Below are 17428 nucleotides of genomic sequence, written 5' to 3' on the forward strand. Positions count from 1 at the left end.
TGTTTGGGGAGCAAGAGTTACCACTCCTGCTTCTTCTTCCATCGACTGATTCTATCCCTGATTCCAACCAAACTATATCATAAAATGTCCATAATAGGTCAGAATTGACATGCAACAAATAGTATGAAAAATGATTGGATTTTTATCAATAGAAATCTTTCATAAGTTCTTGACGGTCTCAAGCCAGGAAATAGAAGAAGCTAACGTTATCCAACGTCAACTTGGCGATTGTATCTCGGAAACAACCTCTTACTTTTTAGTGAATATTTAACAGTTAAATAAATTACATAAAATCATTGCTGCACCTTTAAAGTGAATAGTATTTCTGGTTAAGCTATCTGTTAATAAATAGTGTATTATTTATTCTTTTAAAATACACTCATTCTTTTAACAAATAAGTGATATAATCAAATTAACAACTGCATTTTTAGGAATTAGTAAATTCTTTATTCTTCAGAAATTTACTCGTTCTTCACTCGAATAGGAATAGTTGACTCGATTTTTTATTGCACTTTTCCGAAGCAGAAATCCTTCATGAGGATATCCATTAAGTTCTTATATATAGTAGTCTATACTTAAAAAAAACTTAATGAATTCCGAGCTTAATTTTCAATTTATTTTTTACTGTCGTTTCCGAGACCAAATACAAATTACAATTTCACGATGTTATCATTGAAAAAAGAATATACTATACTGAACGGAATAAAGTTGGAGACATGTATCTCGGCTTCTAGTGCACAGTCTAGTGAAAATTTCACCGCAGCTTCAAAATTCAGAGCTTTTCATGATCAAACATTGAGTAATCGCAAAGCTGCAATTTTGACTAAAACGATAAAAGTCTTACATTCAAAATAATTTTTAAATGGAATTACTTAGCGCTATATGCTATTGAGTATAACTGATTGTTTTCAAAATGGGAGATTTGCAAAAAAACTTTAAAATTTTGTTTGTAAATAATTGTGATTTTTCAATAAAGTAAATCTCTTTTTATTTTTGAACTGCGGTGAAAATTTCATGTCAATTGGACCATAAGAAGCCGAGATATATCCATTTTGTATAAAAAAAATGACAATATGTACTGAAATCTGGTCAATACTGTATTTTTCACTTTTTCTACTCCTCAAAACATTCTTTAGTATTTGGATTTTACGTTAGATTTACCAAACATTTTTATATTTCACCGTTTTCTTAATAAATCAAATAAGTCAAAATCAAATAAGTCAAATGAGTAAGACATTACTCATATTTTTCAAAGGCCTGTTCTTTCGACGTTTTGGGTTTCGATGTTTTAGCATTCGACGTTTTGGAATTCAACATTATATGTTTCGGCATTTTGTCTTTTGACGTTCTGTCTTTTCCACGTTTTGTCCATTCGACGTTTTGTCATTCGACGTTTTGTCACCCAACCCAATTATATGTCTGTTATTGGTCTGTTAAGCTCCTAAACTTTCGTCCCTGCTGCCCCGGTAGATCTTACCTCGTAACGCACCACGTAAAAGTTATCTACCTGCGCTACGGGAAAACCCGTTATGTGTACGTTGTCTGTTCTGTTGACACATTTTAGGAGCAAAGCGCTTGCTTTATGGCCTTCAGTATCGGATTTTCTGCACATTTACTTCTGTCGGGACCACTGCATTTTTAAGATTTTTGCCAGCCTGCTGAGTTGCGGTTAGTCGACGACTAAGAAGCTTTTCTCAGATTTTTGTTTATAATTTTCTCCCGAAATCATAAAATAAATTCACATAAAGTCATAATGTCCTTTAAGAAATCTACAGACATTTCCAACCTGTTCCAATGCTTTGGAGTAATGTTACCTCAGACAGTTAGTCAAGTCATCGTGCAAAAGTTTGGGTTCACCTCTCAGTATGATGCAAATCGTGCAAAAGTTTGGGTTCACCTGAGCCGCATGCACATAATTTTTGTCATTATCTCTGCCATTTTTTCAACCGATTTTAATAGTTAAAAGTTTTTTTGAGCGCATATAATGGCGCGTACAAGATTGGTTCGAGATTTCACAGATTTAAGTAAGTTCAGGTGAACCCAAACTTTTGCACCATACACCATACTGAGAGGTGAACCCAAACTTTTGCACGATGACTTGACTGTTTCATTGATTTTGAATACTTTTCAGATTTTTCCGCCAAAATTTCGTGGGGTCTCTTCAATGAATATAAGATACGATTCTAATGACACTTTGATTTAAAATTTTGGTCGATCCAATGCTGAGGAAATTAGATATGATTTTTCAGTGTGTTTTTTGAAAAATATCACAACTTTGAGTAAAAATTCAGTGTACAAAATTCAAAAAATGTTTTTGGAAAAATACATACGAAGTAAGAATAAATCTCTGCCTTTCGAATGCGACTTAGAGAGTTTCAATTGGACGTGTAATCACAGAGATATGAACAGAACACTTTTGCTTTTTTTTGAGGGGGTGAACCCAAACTTATGCGCGGGAGTGTATATGATACCTACCATGATACTTTGATGACTACAGCGCAGCGCCACGCCATTGCCGGACGTATTGTAGAGCTCCATCTTTGTGGGTCTTGGGCAAAACTTCTCCAGGTGCCCCGATCGTTTAAGGTCGCCAGGTCCTTTTCCACTGTGTACCGCCAGCGTATTCGTGGCCTTCCTCGAAGCCGATGACCTCAACCTGGTTCCCTGCTGAATATTATTTTCGAAATTCTTTCTTCCAAACACTCGCACTAAGTGACCAGCCCACTGAAGTCTACCATATTTTACACGCTTGATAATATTCGCATCTTTGCACACTTCATACAACTCGTGATTCATGCGCCTGCGCCACACACCATTTTCGAGTTTCCACCGAGTGTTGTCCGCAGCACTATACGCTCGAAAAACACCGAGAGCTTTTCGGTCTGATTCTTTCAACGTCCACGCTTAGTGTCCGTATAGAGCCACCGGAAAAATCAATGTTTTATATGTAGTGACCCTCGCCCTACTATAAATGAGGTACCAACCGTCAAGTACTAAATTAGATTATTATGGTTAAAGGCTACTTCCTTCCACGTTGAGTGAGAACGGTCTCTTTTACCATCCGGCGGTTGGACCGATCAGACGTCTATAATTATTCTCTTTAACCCAGTGAAACTGTTTTAAGTGTGTCCGCATGCAGTTATTGGCTAACCGAAGATATAATAACTTGGCGGCGAGAATAAAACCTCACAGTAAAAAGTAGATAGGTAGCGAAAAAAGTTTCGCGCAGTGAAAGTTGTGCAAGTGTTAGCAACCTAACCTCTAAATGTCGAACACGGACTCGCAAAGTGGTGGTGCAAGTGGTACATCTTCGAACACTGTGAAAAATGGAAGAAAATGCTGTTGCGGTCGTTCCAGTCATTCGAGCTGGCGTGTTTGGTCAGTTTGTCGTAGGGAAAAATTTTGTGGAATACATTAATCGTTTGGAAATGTTCTTCCTTGTCAACGGACAAGAAAGACAAGAAAGTGCCGGTGTTAATTACTGTCACCGGTCCCAGTCTTTACACTGTCTCTGTAAGACTGTGTGCACACGAAGATCCCCGTGTCAAGCCCAACCAAGTCCGGTAGATCTTTTAAAGCAGCATCTCTCACCCACCACCAATGTAGTCGCCGAAAGATACAAGTTTCGGCAGTGCGAGCAACACTCTTCGCAGTCCATCACGGATTTTATCATCAGTTCGAAAACAATGTCTCAAGCAGGGAAGCAGCACTCAACCAAAACCAAGAAATATTCAGTCTAACGTCGTCATTGTCGAAGATCGCAGCAGTCTGCCAACAAAACGGAAGGCAAAATAAGAGAAGCAGTCAATCCAGTAGTCAGAGGAAAGTACCTGCCTACCAAAAGTCTTAGAAATCGTGTTTTCGCTGCAGTCGGCATCATGATCCAACCACGTGTCCTGCTCAGAGTTGGATGTGTTACACGTGTGGCAAGCAAGGCCACACGTCAAAAGTCTGTCAGTCAAGAAAGTCGTCAACGAGTCAAGGTCAGGGAAAATAGTCAAAAGGAAACAATCGTGTAGCGGAAATGTCTGAAGCGCTCGAGGTTCTACGGTTGAACCTAATTGAAGTTCCAGAAGCAACAGTACCAGCATCAAATTCGTATCGTCCTACCAGCCCGGAACCATGTGTCCAGGAATATCGGTCCATTCCCGGAGATAATGCAGTCTGTCCGAGTGGCCTGAACCGCCTAAACCTTCCGGAATTCGTACCCCTAGTGTGCGAAGGTCAACGTCTTGAATTCGAGGCGGACTGCGGAGCATGTCGTATTATAAAAATCATTTTTTTTAATTTTCCTGTAATTCTTACTGCTCAAGAATATCTTTCTGTTTCAGGTCAAAAAATACATCCGTTGGGTTGTGTCACATTACGCGTCGTCGCTTCATCTAGAATATCCGGTCGTCTGGGCCTGATAGTGATTCCCGCCGATCGAGATAAAGCTGCTCACTTCCGTGTTTTAGAAGCTCGACCGGGATCTCGTCCTTCCCAGCAGCCTTACAGTTCTTCAGCTCGCTGGTAGCCATCATCAATGTTCATCCTGTTCCTCGTTACATTTCCATTTTCACCGTTCAACAATTGCTGAAAGTGCTCCTTCCACCTGGCAGCTACCGCAGTTTTATCGTTCAGCAAATTCCCTTCTCGATCATTGCATATGATATGGTATTAAGCCGCGCACCATTGACCGTTGCATAGAATCTCCGCATATCATTATGATTCATGCTTTTCTGAGCTTCTGCTACCACACTTTCTTCGTGCTGCCTTTTCTCTCTGCGGTGGTTTCGCTTTTCTTTGGCTCTCACTGTCCTGTACCGCTCTCTGTTCTGTCGGGTACCGGCCACAAGCATACGGCTTCTGGCGACATTCTTTATATCTGTCACTCTCTGGCACTCTTCATCGAACCAGTCGTTTCGTCTTCGTCGTTGACCAGTGCTAATCCCTTCCCGCGCCGTTGTTGTTACAGGTTCGTGGATAGGGTCCCACAGACTGTTGACATCTCCAGCAACGTTGATTCTTCCCAACTGCTCGTCTAGCTGCTGGCGGTACTGTGCAGCTACCCCACCAGTCGACGAACGTTGAATATTTAAGCGCAGCGTTCGGTTTGTTCTGCAACTCGTGACGCTGGATAACCGCGCCCGAATTTTAGCTACAACGATATAATGATCCGAGTCGATATTAAGGCCTAGGAAGACATCAATGACATCTGAGAAATGTCACCCATTAACCAGCACGTGGTCTATTTGGGAGCATCGCCACTCGGGCGTCGTCAGATGTTTTTGCAAATATTCTTTCGTGCGAAGTAGGTACTGCTGATTGGCATCCCTCTAGCAGCAGCGAAGGTTACTAGTCGCAGGCCATTACTATTGATAACGGAATGAAGGCTTTCCATTCATAGGGGGGTCCGTAGCCTTGAGGTAACGCTTTCGCTTCATAAGCGAAAGGTCATGGATTCAATTCCCAGCCCCTCCAAAAAAATAACCCGTCCAGCCACCAGAAGACGCCGCACGGAGGACCGTGCTTAGGGGAGCACATCCATCCTCCGTCAGTATCAGATGGTGACTGAGACAAACTGACCCACTTCGCAGGCAGCTAGCCTCAAACAACTCAGGAACACGGCAAAACGAACCACCGCAAGAGCAATTGACTATGGCTTATGGAAATCGATTGGACCAACAGCAGTGCACTCTCCTACCTGCTCGGTGTGAGAGCAAAAAGAGCAGAAGAGAATGAAAGCAGATGTAAATATAGATTAGCTAAAAATAGAACTGTATCGGTAAGGAAGATACAGATAAACTGATTCCGGCACAGTAGTGGCCACGAGCACGGAGTGCCTTAAAAAAAAGAAGGCTTTCCATTCCAATGACGGGTCGAAAGAAATCTTATTTGCCGATCTGCGCATTTGCGTCGCCGATGCCTATCTTGACGTTTTGTTTTGGGCATTCTCCGTAGGCCTTATCCAGGCTCTCATAGAAATCATCCTTCATGTCATCGAGCTTATCGTTCGTTGGCGCATATATGTCGATGGGGTCCACCGCTCGGAATTCGCATTCTCAGGTTCTCGGTCAGCGTATTTCCTGGATAGCTGCCACGTTCACGCCGAAATTCCGCAGTTCACGAACCAGGAGCTTAACAAGCGTGGGTTCATTCAAAGTTCTCACGTTCAAAGATCCAATTTTCCAATTGTTGTCCTTTATCCGTTGCCGGATCTGTTGCCGTAAAATCAATCCGTTTACTCTTCTTTGCCTTTCTTGGTTGATGAAGAATCTTCGATAGGCCACCTAACCAGGGTTGCGCTACCTATATCGTGCTAGAGGGGCTGCCTCCTCGGTGCAGACACGCTACAGCATTGTCTGTTTCAGAGGCTGAAAAATTACTTCAGGAGAGATTTTCTAACCTTGTTCCAATTCCTGGAACAAAAAAATATTATTCATTTATTCCAAAAGACGAACGAAGCATTTTTGCGAGTGAATTCTCAGATGCACATGAAAACCAAGAAAATACAGCATGCTTTGTTCTTAATACTACAAAGAAAACGAAAATCATTAAAACCAATCCCATATCGTTTCTTTCAGATCTTTTAGAAAATTTGCAATTGCTTTGATAAGAAAACCTTGTTTTTCTGATGCTTCGATTGAAATATGGGTTTTCAAAGAAAAGGCTAATATGGTCATTTTCACAAAATTGACCATAACTACGGAACAAAAAAAAGTACATCCTAAAAGTTACTAGAATTGAAGTTTATAAAGTTTCCTTCTCAAAAATATTTTAATAAAAATTTTCCGCGAGTTCGGGCATAGATTTTCCAGCTTTTCTTTATGAATTTCCCTAACGGTGGAAAATTTTGTGAAAAACTTTTTCCAGTTCATTTTATTTTTTTGGATTTCTGAGAAAATTTGCTTAAATTTTCATACAAAAACTTTGTTTCTACAATGTTTCGTTCTTGAGTTATGATTTTTCAAAGAAAAGTCTTATATGGCACATCTGGACATTTTTCACAAAATTGGCCATAACTCAAAAACGAAAATTCCAAAAATTTCAGTGATTAAAGCTTATAAAATTACCTTCTCGAAAATATTTTTTTTTAAATTTTCCACGAGTTCGGGCAAAGTTTTTCCGGCTTTTCTTTACGAATTTTCCCAACTGTGGAAAATTTTGTGGAAAACTTTTTCCAGTTTATATTTGTTTTTTGATTTTTGAGAAAATTTGCTTAAATTTTCATATAAAAACTTTGTTTCTACGATGCTTCGTTCTTGAGTTATGATTTTTCAAAGTAGGTAGTGTCAAGGGAAAACAAAAAATTTCCACCTGAGTTTTCCGGAAAAATAGGCGACCCTGAATTTTTCTCATTTTTTTTTATTCATATATCCATGAGCCCTGCCTGTGGAAAAAGTTTCATGAAAATCTGAGACCCTTCGGCCCAATTTGTACGATAATAAAACAAAATCCCCTGGTCACACAAACATTCTGATGAAATTTCTAAAGAAAATCATTAAACACATGTTGCAACTATTGACGTAATCCTCACATAAACTTTTAAGAAGACGATTTGACAAATGTCTTGTCAAATTCTCTGAGAAATCCTTATTGAAACGAGGAACCACGTTTAGCCTCTTTGCGGTTTCGCAATTCAGACATGAGGGATCTGAAGTTCCTATTTTAAGACACTGAGTTAGCCGCTATCAGCCCTGAAGTCGTATCGACATTACTCGTCAATATTTGACATTTTTATTAAGATGCTAAAAACAACCTCAACAATTGATTAAACTGAAGATTCATCAAACCAATCCTGATGTTTGTTATAAGTTTATTACTATTTGGTTTTTGACAAGTTACATGTCGATAGTATGTTGGCCTAGCGGCACTCATTCCTACTTTGAAGGGCCCCCGAAGCTGACTCTCCACCTAGCCCGAAAGCCCTTGCTACGCCACTGGTTGTTTGAGAAGAAGTTCGCGATCTTTAAGAGTTTCCGGCAAAACGCAGCAGTCCCTTCTCTTTGCGATTTGGAGTTCAAGATCTACTGCTTAAATTCCCCAAATTCGAAACAACTGACCACAATAGGTGGCACCTGGGAGGGTGAAACCAATGCAAAATTTCTGTACGTCATAGTGAGCCGGGATTCCGCTGTCACGAACTGTCACTGTGAGCCCAGATCTCAAACATTGGACCAACATGGAAAAAGCGGGTAACTGATTCAAACACATTTTCGCATTTCATAAAAAGTGACAAAATCGAATGAAAATCAATTAATGCACACAATGGATCGATGCACGAGTTCACTATTTTGACGTTTGAGCGGTGCCGAATTCACTCGTTTCTATGGTAACATAAATAACACGACACCGCTAAAACTTCAAGGAATGAACGCATGCATTGGTCCATGCAAGTAATTTCACGTGAGTACCTTTCAATCTGATTGAATATAAAGCATTGAAAAACGCATCGTCTTTCTTTTTCCAATGAAAAGTATTTTAAGTGCATAGAAAACTGTGGCCCTTTTTCCATGTTTGTCAGGAAAGTTCGAAAGTACACAACAAAAGAAAACTAGCGATTTTTCCCAAGCCTGCCTTGATTGTTGTTGGCAAGCTGGAGTTATCTTGCAGTTCAAACAAACATTGTTCTATATTTCGTGTGTAGTATCTGTGACTCCCTCCCAGGGTGGCACACTTTGCTTCCTCATTTGAATCAAAGAGCCTGGGCTGGGGACTGCTTCGATTTGGTGTTCGGAAAAATTTGTCTAGAGCATCGAATTTATTGCTCATTCCGATGCAATTATCAACATTATCCAATCCATGTCACCCTTGGAAGAAAGTTCGCACTCCGGAGTAACGTCCTTCCTTCCATTCTTGCCACGTTTAGTCCTTTTGTTTGTAGTTGCACCCATGTTTAGTGAATAAACGAAAGAATACGAGACCTCCTAAGAAGTTTTTTTTTTCCAAGACGGTGTCCAAAAAGGATAACCACCGCTAGCTTTTGTCCAACGAAGAATCGAAGGCACGGGTCCAAACAAGGATCGTAAAGGGATCAATAGTAGAAAAAAAAAAGTACTGAAAAGTACTGTTTTGTGGCACTGAAAAGTACCTACTGTTTGATTGCCTTAGGTAGTTTTTAAAAAACTTCCAAGAGCAGAGAGAATTCGAGTACTCCCAGCACGAAGGTACGATGCGCACTGCCACTTCATTGACTAATTGTGTCTGCACGAAGCTATACCATCCTGTTGATTTAATCCAAATAATGAAAAACTTCCAGTATAATTGATCCCAAGTGGTAATCACAAAAGTTACCATATCGACCCATCACAACTCAATTCCCACAGTACAGGTTATCTCTTCGTGACAAGAAAAATCAACCCAACCCAATTCGCTCCAGTGCCAAACACCGGCAGCCATGATATGAATGAATGCCCACGTGGGAAATATTACCGACCGATTCTGCACCGAGAGTCAAACATTATGGCCCGATAAAAATGCACCTCTTCGGTCATTGTCCCAATACTGAATCGGTGGGTTTCTTGTTCCGCTTTGGCCGCCTGAACCCACAAACGATTATTACGTAATTAATTGCGGCAAATTTATCATCCTCCCCAGAAGAACACCATTCCAGTGGGGACAAAACTACCGGGAATCGCGCATCCATGCTTTTCGAGTTGATCCGGGAACCATCCCTCGGCAGTCGGTGCAGATAAATGATGAAAACAAACAGAATGTTTTCTGTGTAAGCTACCAGGAGCCCAAACAGTCGGAGGAAAAAGGTATCAACGAATAAATGCTGCTAGCAGGAAGAGGGTTCCACTTAATGAACTTTCCCAGAGCGCCACCGACCTCCGGTTGGTTTGTAGATAAAACCGATTGTGTTTGATTTATGCGAGGAAGTACCGTCTTCCGGCGGAGATGCCCTCTGCTAACTGGGACTCCTGACGACAAAGAGAACATTCTAGGTACAACGTGTGCAAAATTTGCATTGCAATGGCGCAACTTGCAAACAGAGTAAAAGAGGGTTTTTTGATATCTGATAAATGAAGAGGAAATTTGTTTGTGTTTTAGTAGTGATTTTTTTTTACAAAACTATACACTGTGAATTGCTACTGCCTCTATTCATATCTATGAGTTTGTGTCCAACATTGGAAAACCAAGGGGTCGCCAGCCTTTTGTCATGAGAAAACAGCCTTAGCATTGTCTTCTAAAGGTCTTCAAAGCCCTGCTAAAACAACCCATCAGGTAGATTATTCTAAATAATAATCATCATCATAATCAACATTGAACAGTGCGCATCGTACCTTCGTGCTGTGCATACACGAATTCTCTCTGGTCTTGGAAGTTTTAAAAACTACCTAAAGCAATAAAACAGTAGTTTTCAGTGCTAAAGAATTCTTCGGTGCTAAAATTAAAAACGGTACTTTGCAGTGCTACTAAAACAGTACTTTTCAGTACTATTTTTACTACTTCTTCTTCTTCTTTCTGGCGTTACGTCCCCACTGGGACAGAGCCTGCTTCTCAGCTTAGTGTTCTTATGAGCACTTCCACAGTTATTAACTGAGAGCTTACTTTGCCAATGGCCATTTTTGCAGGCGTATATCGTGTGGCAGGTACGAAGATACTCTATGCCCCTGGGAAGTCGAGAAAATTTCCAACCCAAAAAGATCCTCGACCGGTGGGATTCGAACCCACGACCCTCAGCTTGGTCTTGCTGAATAGCTGCGCGTTCACCGCTACGGCTATCTGGGCCCCTAATTTTGACTACTATTAATCCCTTTACGATCCTTGTTTAGACCCGTGCCTTCGATTTTTTGTTTGACACGTGGCGAAAGTTAGCGGTGGTAATCCTTCTTGGACTCCGTCTTGAAAAAAAAAAACCTATTAGGAGGTCTCGTCTTTTTCCGTTTATTCACTTAACATGGTTGCAACTACAAACAAAAGGAAAGTTGAATCTTTGAATTCACAACTTTCTTCCAAAAAAGCGGGATTTAAAACGTTTAGGTACACGTGGCAAGAATGGAAGAAGAAGATCGCGAACTTCTTCTCAAACATCATGAAGAGAAGAAGCACATTTTTTTTACTTATGACGACAAATCTGAACGTTTGTTCAAAGTCGTCTTGAAAGGTTTCTCAAGTGGACTATAAGTCACCTGAAGAGATCAAAAATGGAATAAATGATTTACTTGGATTTTCCCCAGTCCAATAATCATTATGAAAAAGAGAACCCAATCTGGCATTGTTCGGAAAGAGCTTTCTCAAGAATATTATTTGGTTCACTTTAAGAACCAAAAACACTGGATGAAATTACCAGAACCCCACTCAGTGCCGTCGGTGCCAAAAGTGGGGTCATGGTACTGAAAATTGTCGCATGGATGCTAAATGCATGATTTGTGGTGGTTCTTCTCACGCCAAGGACGTCTGTCCAGTGAAGAAAGATACCGATAAGTTCATATGTGCCAATTGCGGGGCCAAGTCAAATTTTTGGGCTTGCCCTCCCCTTTCATACTATGAGAACCCATTTTAATTGTTTCAAATCAAATGGAAAAAACCCTGCCGTCACAGGAAACTTCGACTCCGCCTCTTCGTCTACCGAAAAACACTAACGGAAAATTCATCACATAATGTACCCGCTTCAATTGATATGTATGCCTCTGATTTTAATTTTCTAACTGAACTATTGAATCAAATTATTGATGCAATGTTCAAAACCACCACTACGACTGGAGCGGTCCAAGTTGTTGTAAAACTTACGAATCAAATTGTTATTGGCTAACGTTTTTCTAATGGTTCCAAATAATTTATAATTCCAATATTTTAAATTGGAACGTTCGTTCTTTGAATGATAGAGAGGACGAGCTTTTTAAATTTTCTTTCAGCTAATAACATGCATATAGCATTTATTACTAAAACGTATTTTAAAAACTGGATCTAAACTCAAAAAGACATCCTTACTTTTTGTATATCGTAATGATCGACTTGATGGGGCATGTGGGGGAGTTGCAATCATCATTCATAGGCGTATAAAACATCAACTGTTTTCATCATTTGAAACTAGAGTTTTTGAAACTTTAGGTGTTTCTGTTGAAACACAGCTTTGTAAATATACTTTCAAAGCTGCCTATTTGCCATTTCAATGCTCTGGACAGCAAGTTAATTTGCTCGAAACTGACTTGCGAAAATTGACTCGCAATAAGTCGAAATTTTTGTCATTGGTGACTTTAATGCCAAACATCGGTAATGGAATAATTCTCAAAGTAATTCCAACGGCAGAGTTTTATTTGATGAGTGCTCTCCAGGATATTTCTCAATTCAATACCCTGATAGCCCTACATGTTTTTCCTCTTCTAGAAATCCATCTACGATTGATTTGGTCTTAACCGACTCTAGTCATCTTTGTAGCCAATTAATTACTCATGCTGATTTTGATTCTGATCATATCCCTGTTACATTTCAAATATCCCATGAAGCGATTCTCAATCTATCAGCTCCACTTTCAATAATTTCGAGCCGACTGGAATATATATGAAACATATATTGACTCTAATCTTGATGTGAACATTTCTTTAGAAACAAAACATGATATTGACAATGCTCTTGAAACTTTAACAAATTCCATTGTTGAAGCCAGGAGCATTGCATTTCCAATTTGTGAAGTAAAATTTGATTCCGTGATTATAAAAGATCTTAAACTCTTGGTCCGTCTTAAAAAAGTGTGGAGAAGGCAATTTCATCGCACTCGCGATCCTGCTATGAAAATTTTATGGCAGGAATTGCAGAAAGAAATCAAGAAACGTTTTTCACAATTGGGAAACAAAAATTTTGAAAATAAAATTTCTCAATTGGGCTCTGGCTCTAAGCCCTTCAGGAAATTATCTAAAATTTTGAAAAAACCTCGGAAGCCAATACCGGCATTGAAAGAGGAAATAAATTATTACTAACAAATTGCAAAAAACTCAAAAACTTGCTATGCAGTTTGAAAGCGCGCACAATTTATAATCAGGACTTACTAGTCCAATAGAAAATAAAGTTACTCAAGAGTTTGAAAATATTTTCAATCAGAAACGTTTTTGGAAATTCCTGGGAGACTGATTTGGAAGAAGTGAGATCTATTATAAAAAAAAATCAAAAATTTTGAAAAGCTCCTGTTGATGATGGGAATTTTCAACATCCTCATCAAGAAACTTCCAGAAAGTAGCTTATCATTTTTAGTTGATATATTCAACAAATGTTTTCAATTAGCATATTAGCATATGACAAATGGAAAAATGCTAAGGTATTTCCAATTTTAAACCCAGACAAAAAATCCTGAAGAAGCTTCCAGCTATCGCCAATCAGTTTGCTTTCCTCCATCAGTCATTTTGAACTTGAATGATGGTCCCACATCAACGAAAATTCAATTTTGCCAATGAACAGTTCGGGATTCCGCCATGGACATTCGACCACTCATGAAACTTTTACGTGTTACAAATTTTGATTCGTTCCAACAAAATCCGAAGGCTATTCTACTGGTCTTGCTTTTTAGACATAGAAAAAGCATCAACAGTGTTTTGGCATGAAGGTTTGTTCGTAAAATTGAAAAACTTTAATTTTCCAACATACATTGTTTGAATAATTCAAAGTTATCTGTCAAATCGTACACTTCAGGTTAACTATCAGAACTCTCTTACCTCAGGGATGTCAAAAATCCTTGTTTGCGGATGACACAGGCCTCTCCGCCAAAGGACGAAGTCTGCGTGTCATCTGTAGTCGATTGCAAAAAAGTTTGGATATTTTTTCTTCATACTTGCAAAAATGGAAGATTTCTCCTAATGCTTCCAAAACTCAACTAATAATATTCCCACATAAACCAAAAGCTCTTTATTTGAAACCTTCGAGTAGACATGTTGTTACGATGAGAGGGGTTCCAATAAATTGGTCAGATGAAGTTAAATACCTAGGGCTTATGTTGGATAAGAAATTAACTTTCAAAAATCACATTGAGGGCATTCAAGCGAATGTAACAAATATATAAAATGTCTCTATCCCCTTGTTAATAGAAAATCAAAACTTTTTCTTAATAACAAGCTTTTGACATTCAAACAAATTTTCAGGCTAGCCATGTTGTATGCTGTACCAATTTGGACTAGCTGTTGTAATACCTGGAAGAAAGCTCTGTAGAGAATTCAAAATAAAATTTGAAAATGATTCTGAAGCTTCCACCCTGGTATACTGCCGTGAATAGCAAGTCAGTCCCATCTGTAAAAGTAGGCATGAGAAATTTGGATGTGAAGTCCCAAATTCGTTTCTATACGGATATTCAAAAAAATCCAGAGAATGTGAAAATGTTCAAATCTTAATGAAAGTTTCACAATATGCTTTTTACTACCTTATCTTTTCAAGAAAATATAAAGATGATCAAAACACGGTTCGTTTTTGTGTTACACGGTGCGGAAATCTGTAGTGGGACTGACATGCGATTACTTTTCATTATGGACAATTTGACTTGCTGTTTTTTTCCTATTTTTTTCAGAACAAATCATATTATATTGCTGTGTGCGTTTGAAATGCAAATATCAAATGCGGGAACACCAAATGCGGTAAGATTTTCAACAAGGAAGGCGAAGTCAAATTTGATTTTCTTTGCTAGGTTGGCGGTGATATGCATCATGGTTGCTAAGTATCCTTTGGTTACTTTGTGTTAACCGCATTTGAAGCTCAGTTAGACTGGATTTGCAACGTCAAACGCAAACAGCAATACCATTGGTTGCAGCTGAACGAGCATTAAAAGATATGCTGAAACCGAGCTCAACTCAATTTTGACGTAAATGCAGATGGGACTGACTTGCGATTCACGGCAGTATAGTACCAATAAGTTACATAGATTATCCAATGATGAGACATTGGAACAATGTCAATAAAATAATTAACAATTTCAGGCAAAAACCATTACAATCTTTCTTCGCCATGATTAATTCTAAATATATAAAGGTTAAGTAAATTGAAAACATGTTTTTTTTTCTCTCAGAAGCAGGTGAAATTTCACCAGTAAAAATCTGAACTGCTACGGCAAATGCAATTAATATATTGTTAACAAAATGTTAATAAATCTTAAATTTTTTCTACAAATTAGGATGATTGCATTGTCTAATGACACAGAACACCTAGATATAAATAATGAATATAATGTTTAAAATGATACTAATAAAGAAATTAAAAAAATGTAGGTGCACTTTTTTGGCGTGCCTTGTTGGTGCAAAAATAAAAACTCACAATCTATACCGTGATCGAAATTGACTAGTATTGGCTTACCTGAATCGACATCTGAATGTCAGAGACAGTTTGCGGTGTTAAAAAGTAATATAATGACTATGACTAATCAAATAAACGAATCAAGTTTGTACCCAGTAGGGTAGATGTACCAATAGTGGAGGTACTAAGCACAATTGAACTTCATTTAACCGCCCATATTCAAGAAGCGCAAATAATGTAGATGTTAATGTTGTAACGACCATTGACATAATAAGAAAATTATTCCACCGCAGTAATCCACGGTATGTCAGTGAAAAATAATACAACACTATTGGTACACGGTTCCTTTAGTTGCGGTATGGTTTTATTTTGTGTTCCAATAGTTGCGGTATCCGCTGTTTTCTAATGTGATTCTACACTATGGGAACACTTCACCACAACTATTGGTACAAGTAAGAACCATTTTAGTGAGATTTTACCAGTTTTAAAGCAATTGAACGCTCTTTTCAGCTATTATGTGTATCAACAAGCTATACGTTCATTGGCAGTGTCGGTTCTGTGATAATGTAATAAAATCAGTGAAACGACACTACCGCAACTATAGGAACACCCACAACTAGGGAATACTTACCCCATACAATATGCAGAAGGCCAGCATATCCGAACTATGCGGCGCGAACCTCTGGTAGGTCAAGAGCAGATATGGATAGCGCAGAACTTACTCATACTGTGGACAATATTAATGTATATTGAACGGGACTGATCAGACTATTTATTGTATAAATATTACCATGGTCTCGACAGATAATTTTATTGAGATATGAATAATAAATTTAACTGATTTTAAGGTGAAACATCTCGGAATCCAAAAATGGCCGTTACAATGGCCGACTTGTGCCCCTACTCACGTTTTCAAATGTACAAAACTGGAGAAATAGTTGGTAAACGTTTCTGATCTTCTTCTTTTAAGCTTTCTGCTAGTGCACAAAGCCAAAATAAAAAGTTCACTGTTGTTGGATGCTTCTTTCGCGTGATTTGTGCCTTTGAAGTTTCAGTGCAATCTTCGAAATTGATTCCAAACTGTTTCACCTCAATATATCTACAAAGTCGTTTACAAAGAATACTTTGGAACAATAAAAATTGTGCAGCCAAAATCGTACCGTGTCCAAATCAAACGGGCACTGTATGTCGCAAAATGTTGTTTCTTCCAAAAGTGGATCATGATCTGAATGAGTTTGCGAATCACTGAGCTAGTCTGCCCCAATAATTTGAAACTGAAGTAATTTCTTTAGCCAATTTAAATCTATTCGAACGAGTTCAAGAGAAAACATAGCCTATCTCGTATTATCTCAAAAGCCGCCAATTGCAAAAATCTCAACAAAGTGTTGGCGAAGCTGTCAAAAATAGCATCCTTTGTTTATTAAATGGAACCCCGCTGGACACAGAGCACTGCTTCGTCACTTCTGAGTCTGGTTCAAAACAGGAATTTCAATTCAATCATTGGTTATATTAATTGGAAGCGTATATGGTCGAACCGGGCAGTTCTCTGAGTTCAGTTTATTTTTGCATCATGAAGGTAGTGGTTGCTCTGTTGGTGCTTTGCGTGGCAGCTATTAATGGAGCCGGTGGACAGTCATTCTTCGGAAGCGAGCCGTCCGATGATTATTACCGTAGGAACGATGTTTTCGGTGAGTATGGTGAATATCGGAATACGTGAATTAACTCAAAGCTAAAATGCGAAGATGACGCTATTATGAAAAGTGTATCCCACTCTAACTTACCAGCCATAAGTTTGGATGAAACATTGCCACAATAATTTTTTTCAAGTTCAACTTTCGCAACCTACCCTCACATTTGATCACCAATAGTAATATGACTGTTTACAGATTGTCCATCAAGATATTACCCACCAGTGCCTTTTCTGAACGCATTTTCAGCCGATAATGCTCCCGCTGTCGCCGGTGGCGTAAGGGCTTTCGATGGAGAATACCAACATATGGTACATTTTTTCGAATATTTCTTAGTTATCGATAGTAATACTTTCGAATACTTATCTAACAGGTTGCAATCGGATGGGAATTCAACGATGGTATCAAATATTTATGTGGAGGTAGCATTATTCACAGCAAGTTTATTCTGACAGCAGCACATTGCTCCCTTCCAGTCAATGGGTATTTATTGAAAAAGGATTAAACTCTTTTAAATGTCTTATTAATTTATTATTTCAATTAAA

General features: G+C 38.8%; 1 protein-coding gene across 1 annotated transcript; it reads left to right on the plus strand.

The window, feature by feature from the left end:
• Positions 1–16546: 16546 nt before the first annotated feature.
• On the plus strand, positions 16547–17388 carry LOC110681075 (chymotrypsin BI-like). The gene is made up of 3 exons (XM_021856847.1): positions 16547–16883; positions 17082–17194; positions 17257–17388. The coding sequence occupies exons 1-3, from the start codon at positions 16721–16723 to the stop codon at positions 17386–17388; spliced, it is 408 nt and encodes a 135-aa protein (XP_021712539.1). The 5' UTR covers positions 16547–16720.
• Positions 17389–17428: the final 40 nt, after the last annotated feature.

The sequence above is a fragment of the Aedes aegypti genome, unplaced genomic scaffold (assembly GCF_002204515.2).
Source record: "Aedes aegypti strain LVP_AGWG unplaced genomic scaffold, AaegL5.0 Primary Assembly AGWG_AaegL5_hic_scaff_353_PBJ_arrow, whole genome shotgun sequence".
Taxonomy (NCBI): Eukaryota; Metazoa; Arthropoda; class Insecta; order Diptera; family Culicidae; genus Aedes; species Aedes aegypti.

Excerpts from the sequence above, each read along its gene's own strand:
- LOC110681075 (XM_021856847.1), top strand. The coding sequence starts at position 16,721 with ATGGTCGAACCGGGCAGTTCTCTGAGTTCAGTTTATTTTTGCATCATG. Across the intron at positions 16,884-17,081 it reads CCGTAGGAACGATGTTTTCG|ATTGTCCATCAAGATATTAC; the intron begins GTGAGTATGGTG and ends GACTGTTTACAG. Across the intron at positions 17,195-17,256 it reads ATGGAGAATACCAACATATG|GTTGCAATCGGATGGGAATT; the intron begins GTACATTTTTTC and ends CTTATCTAACAG.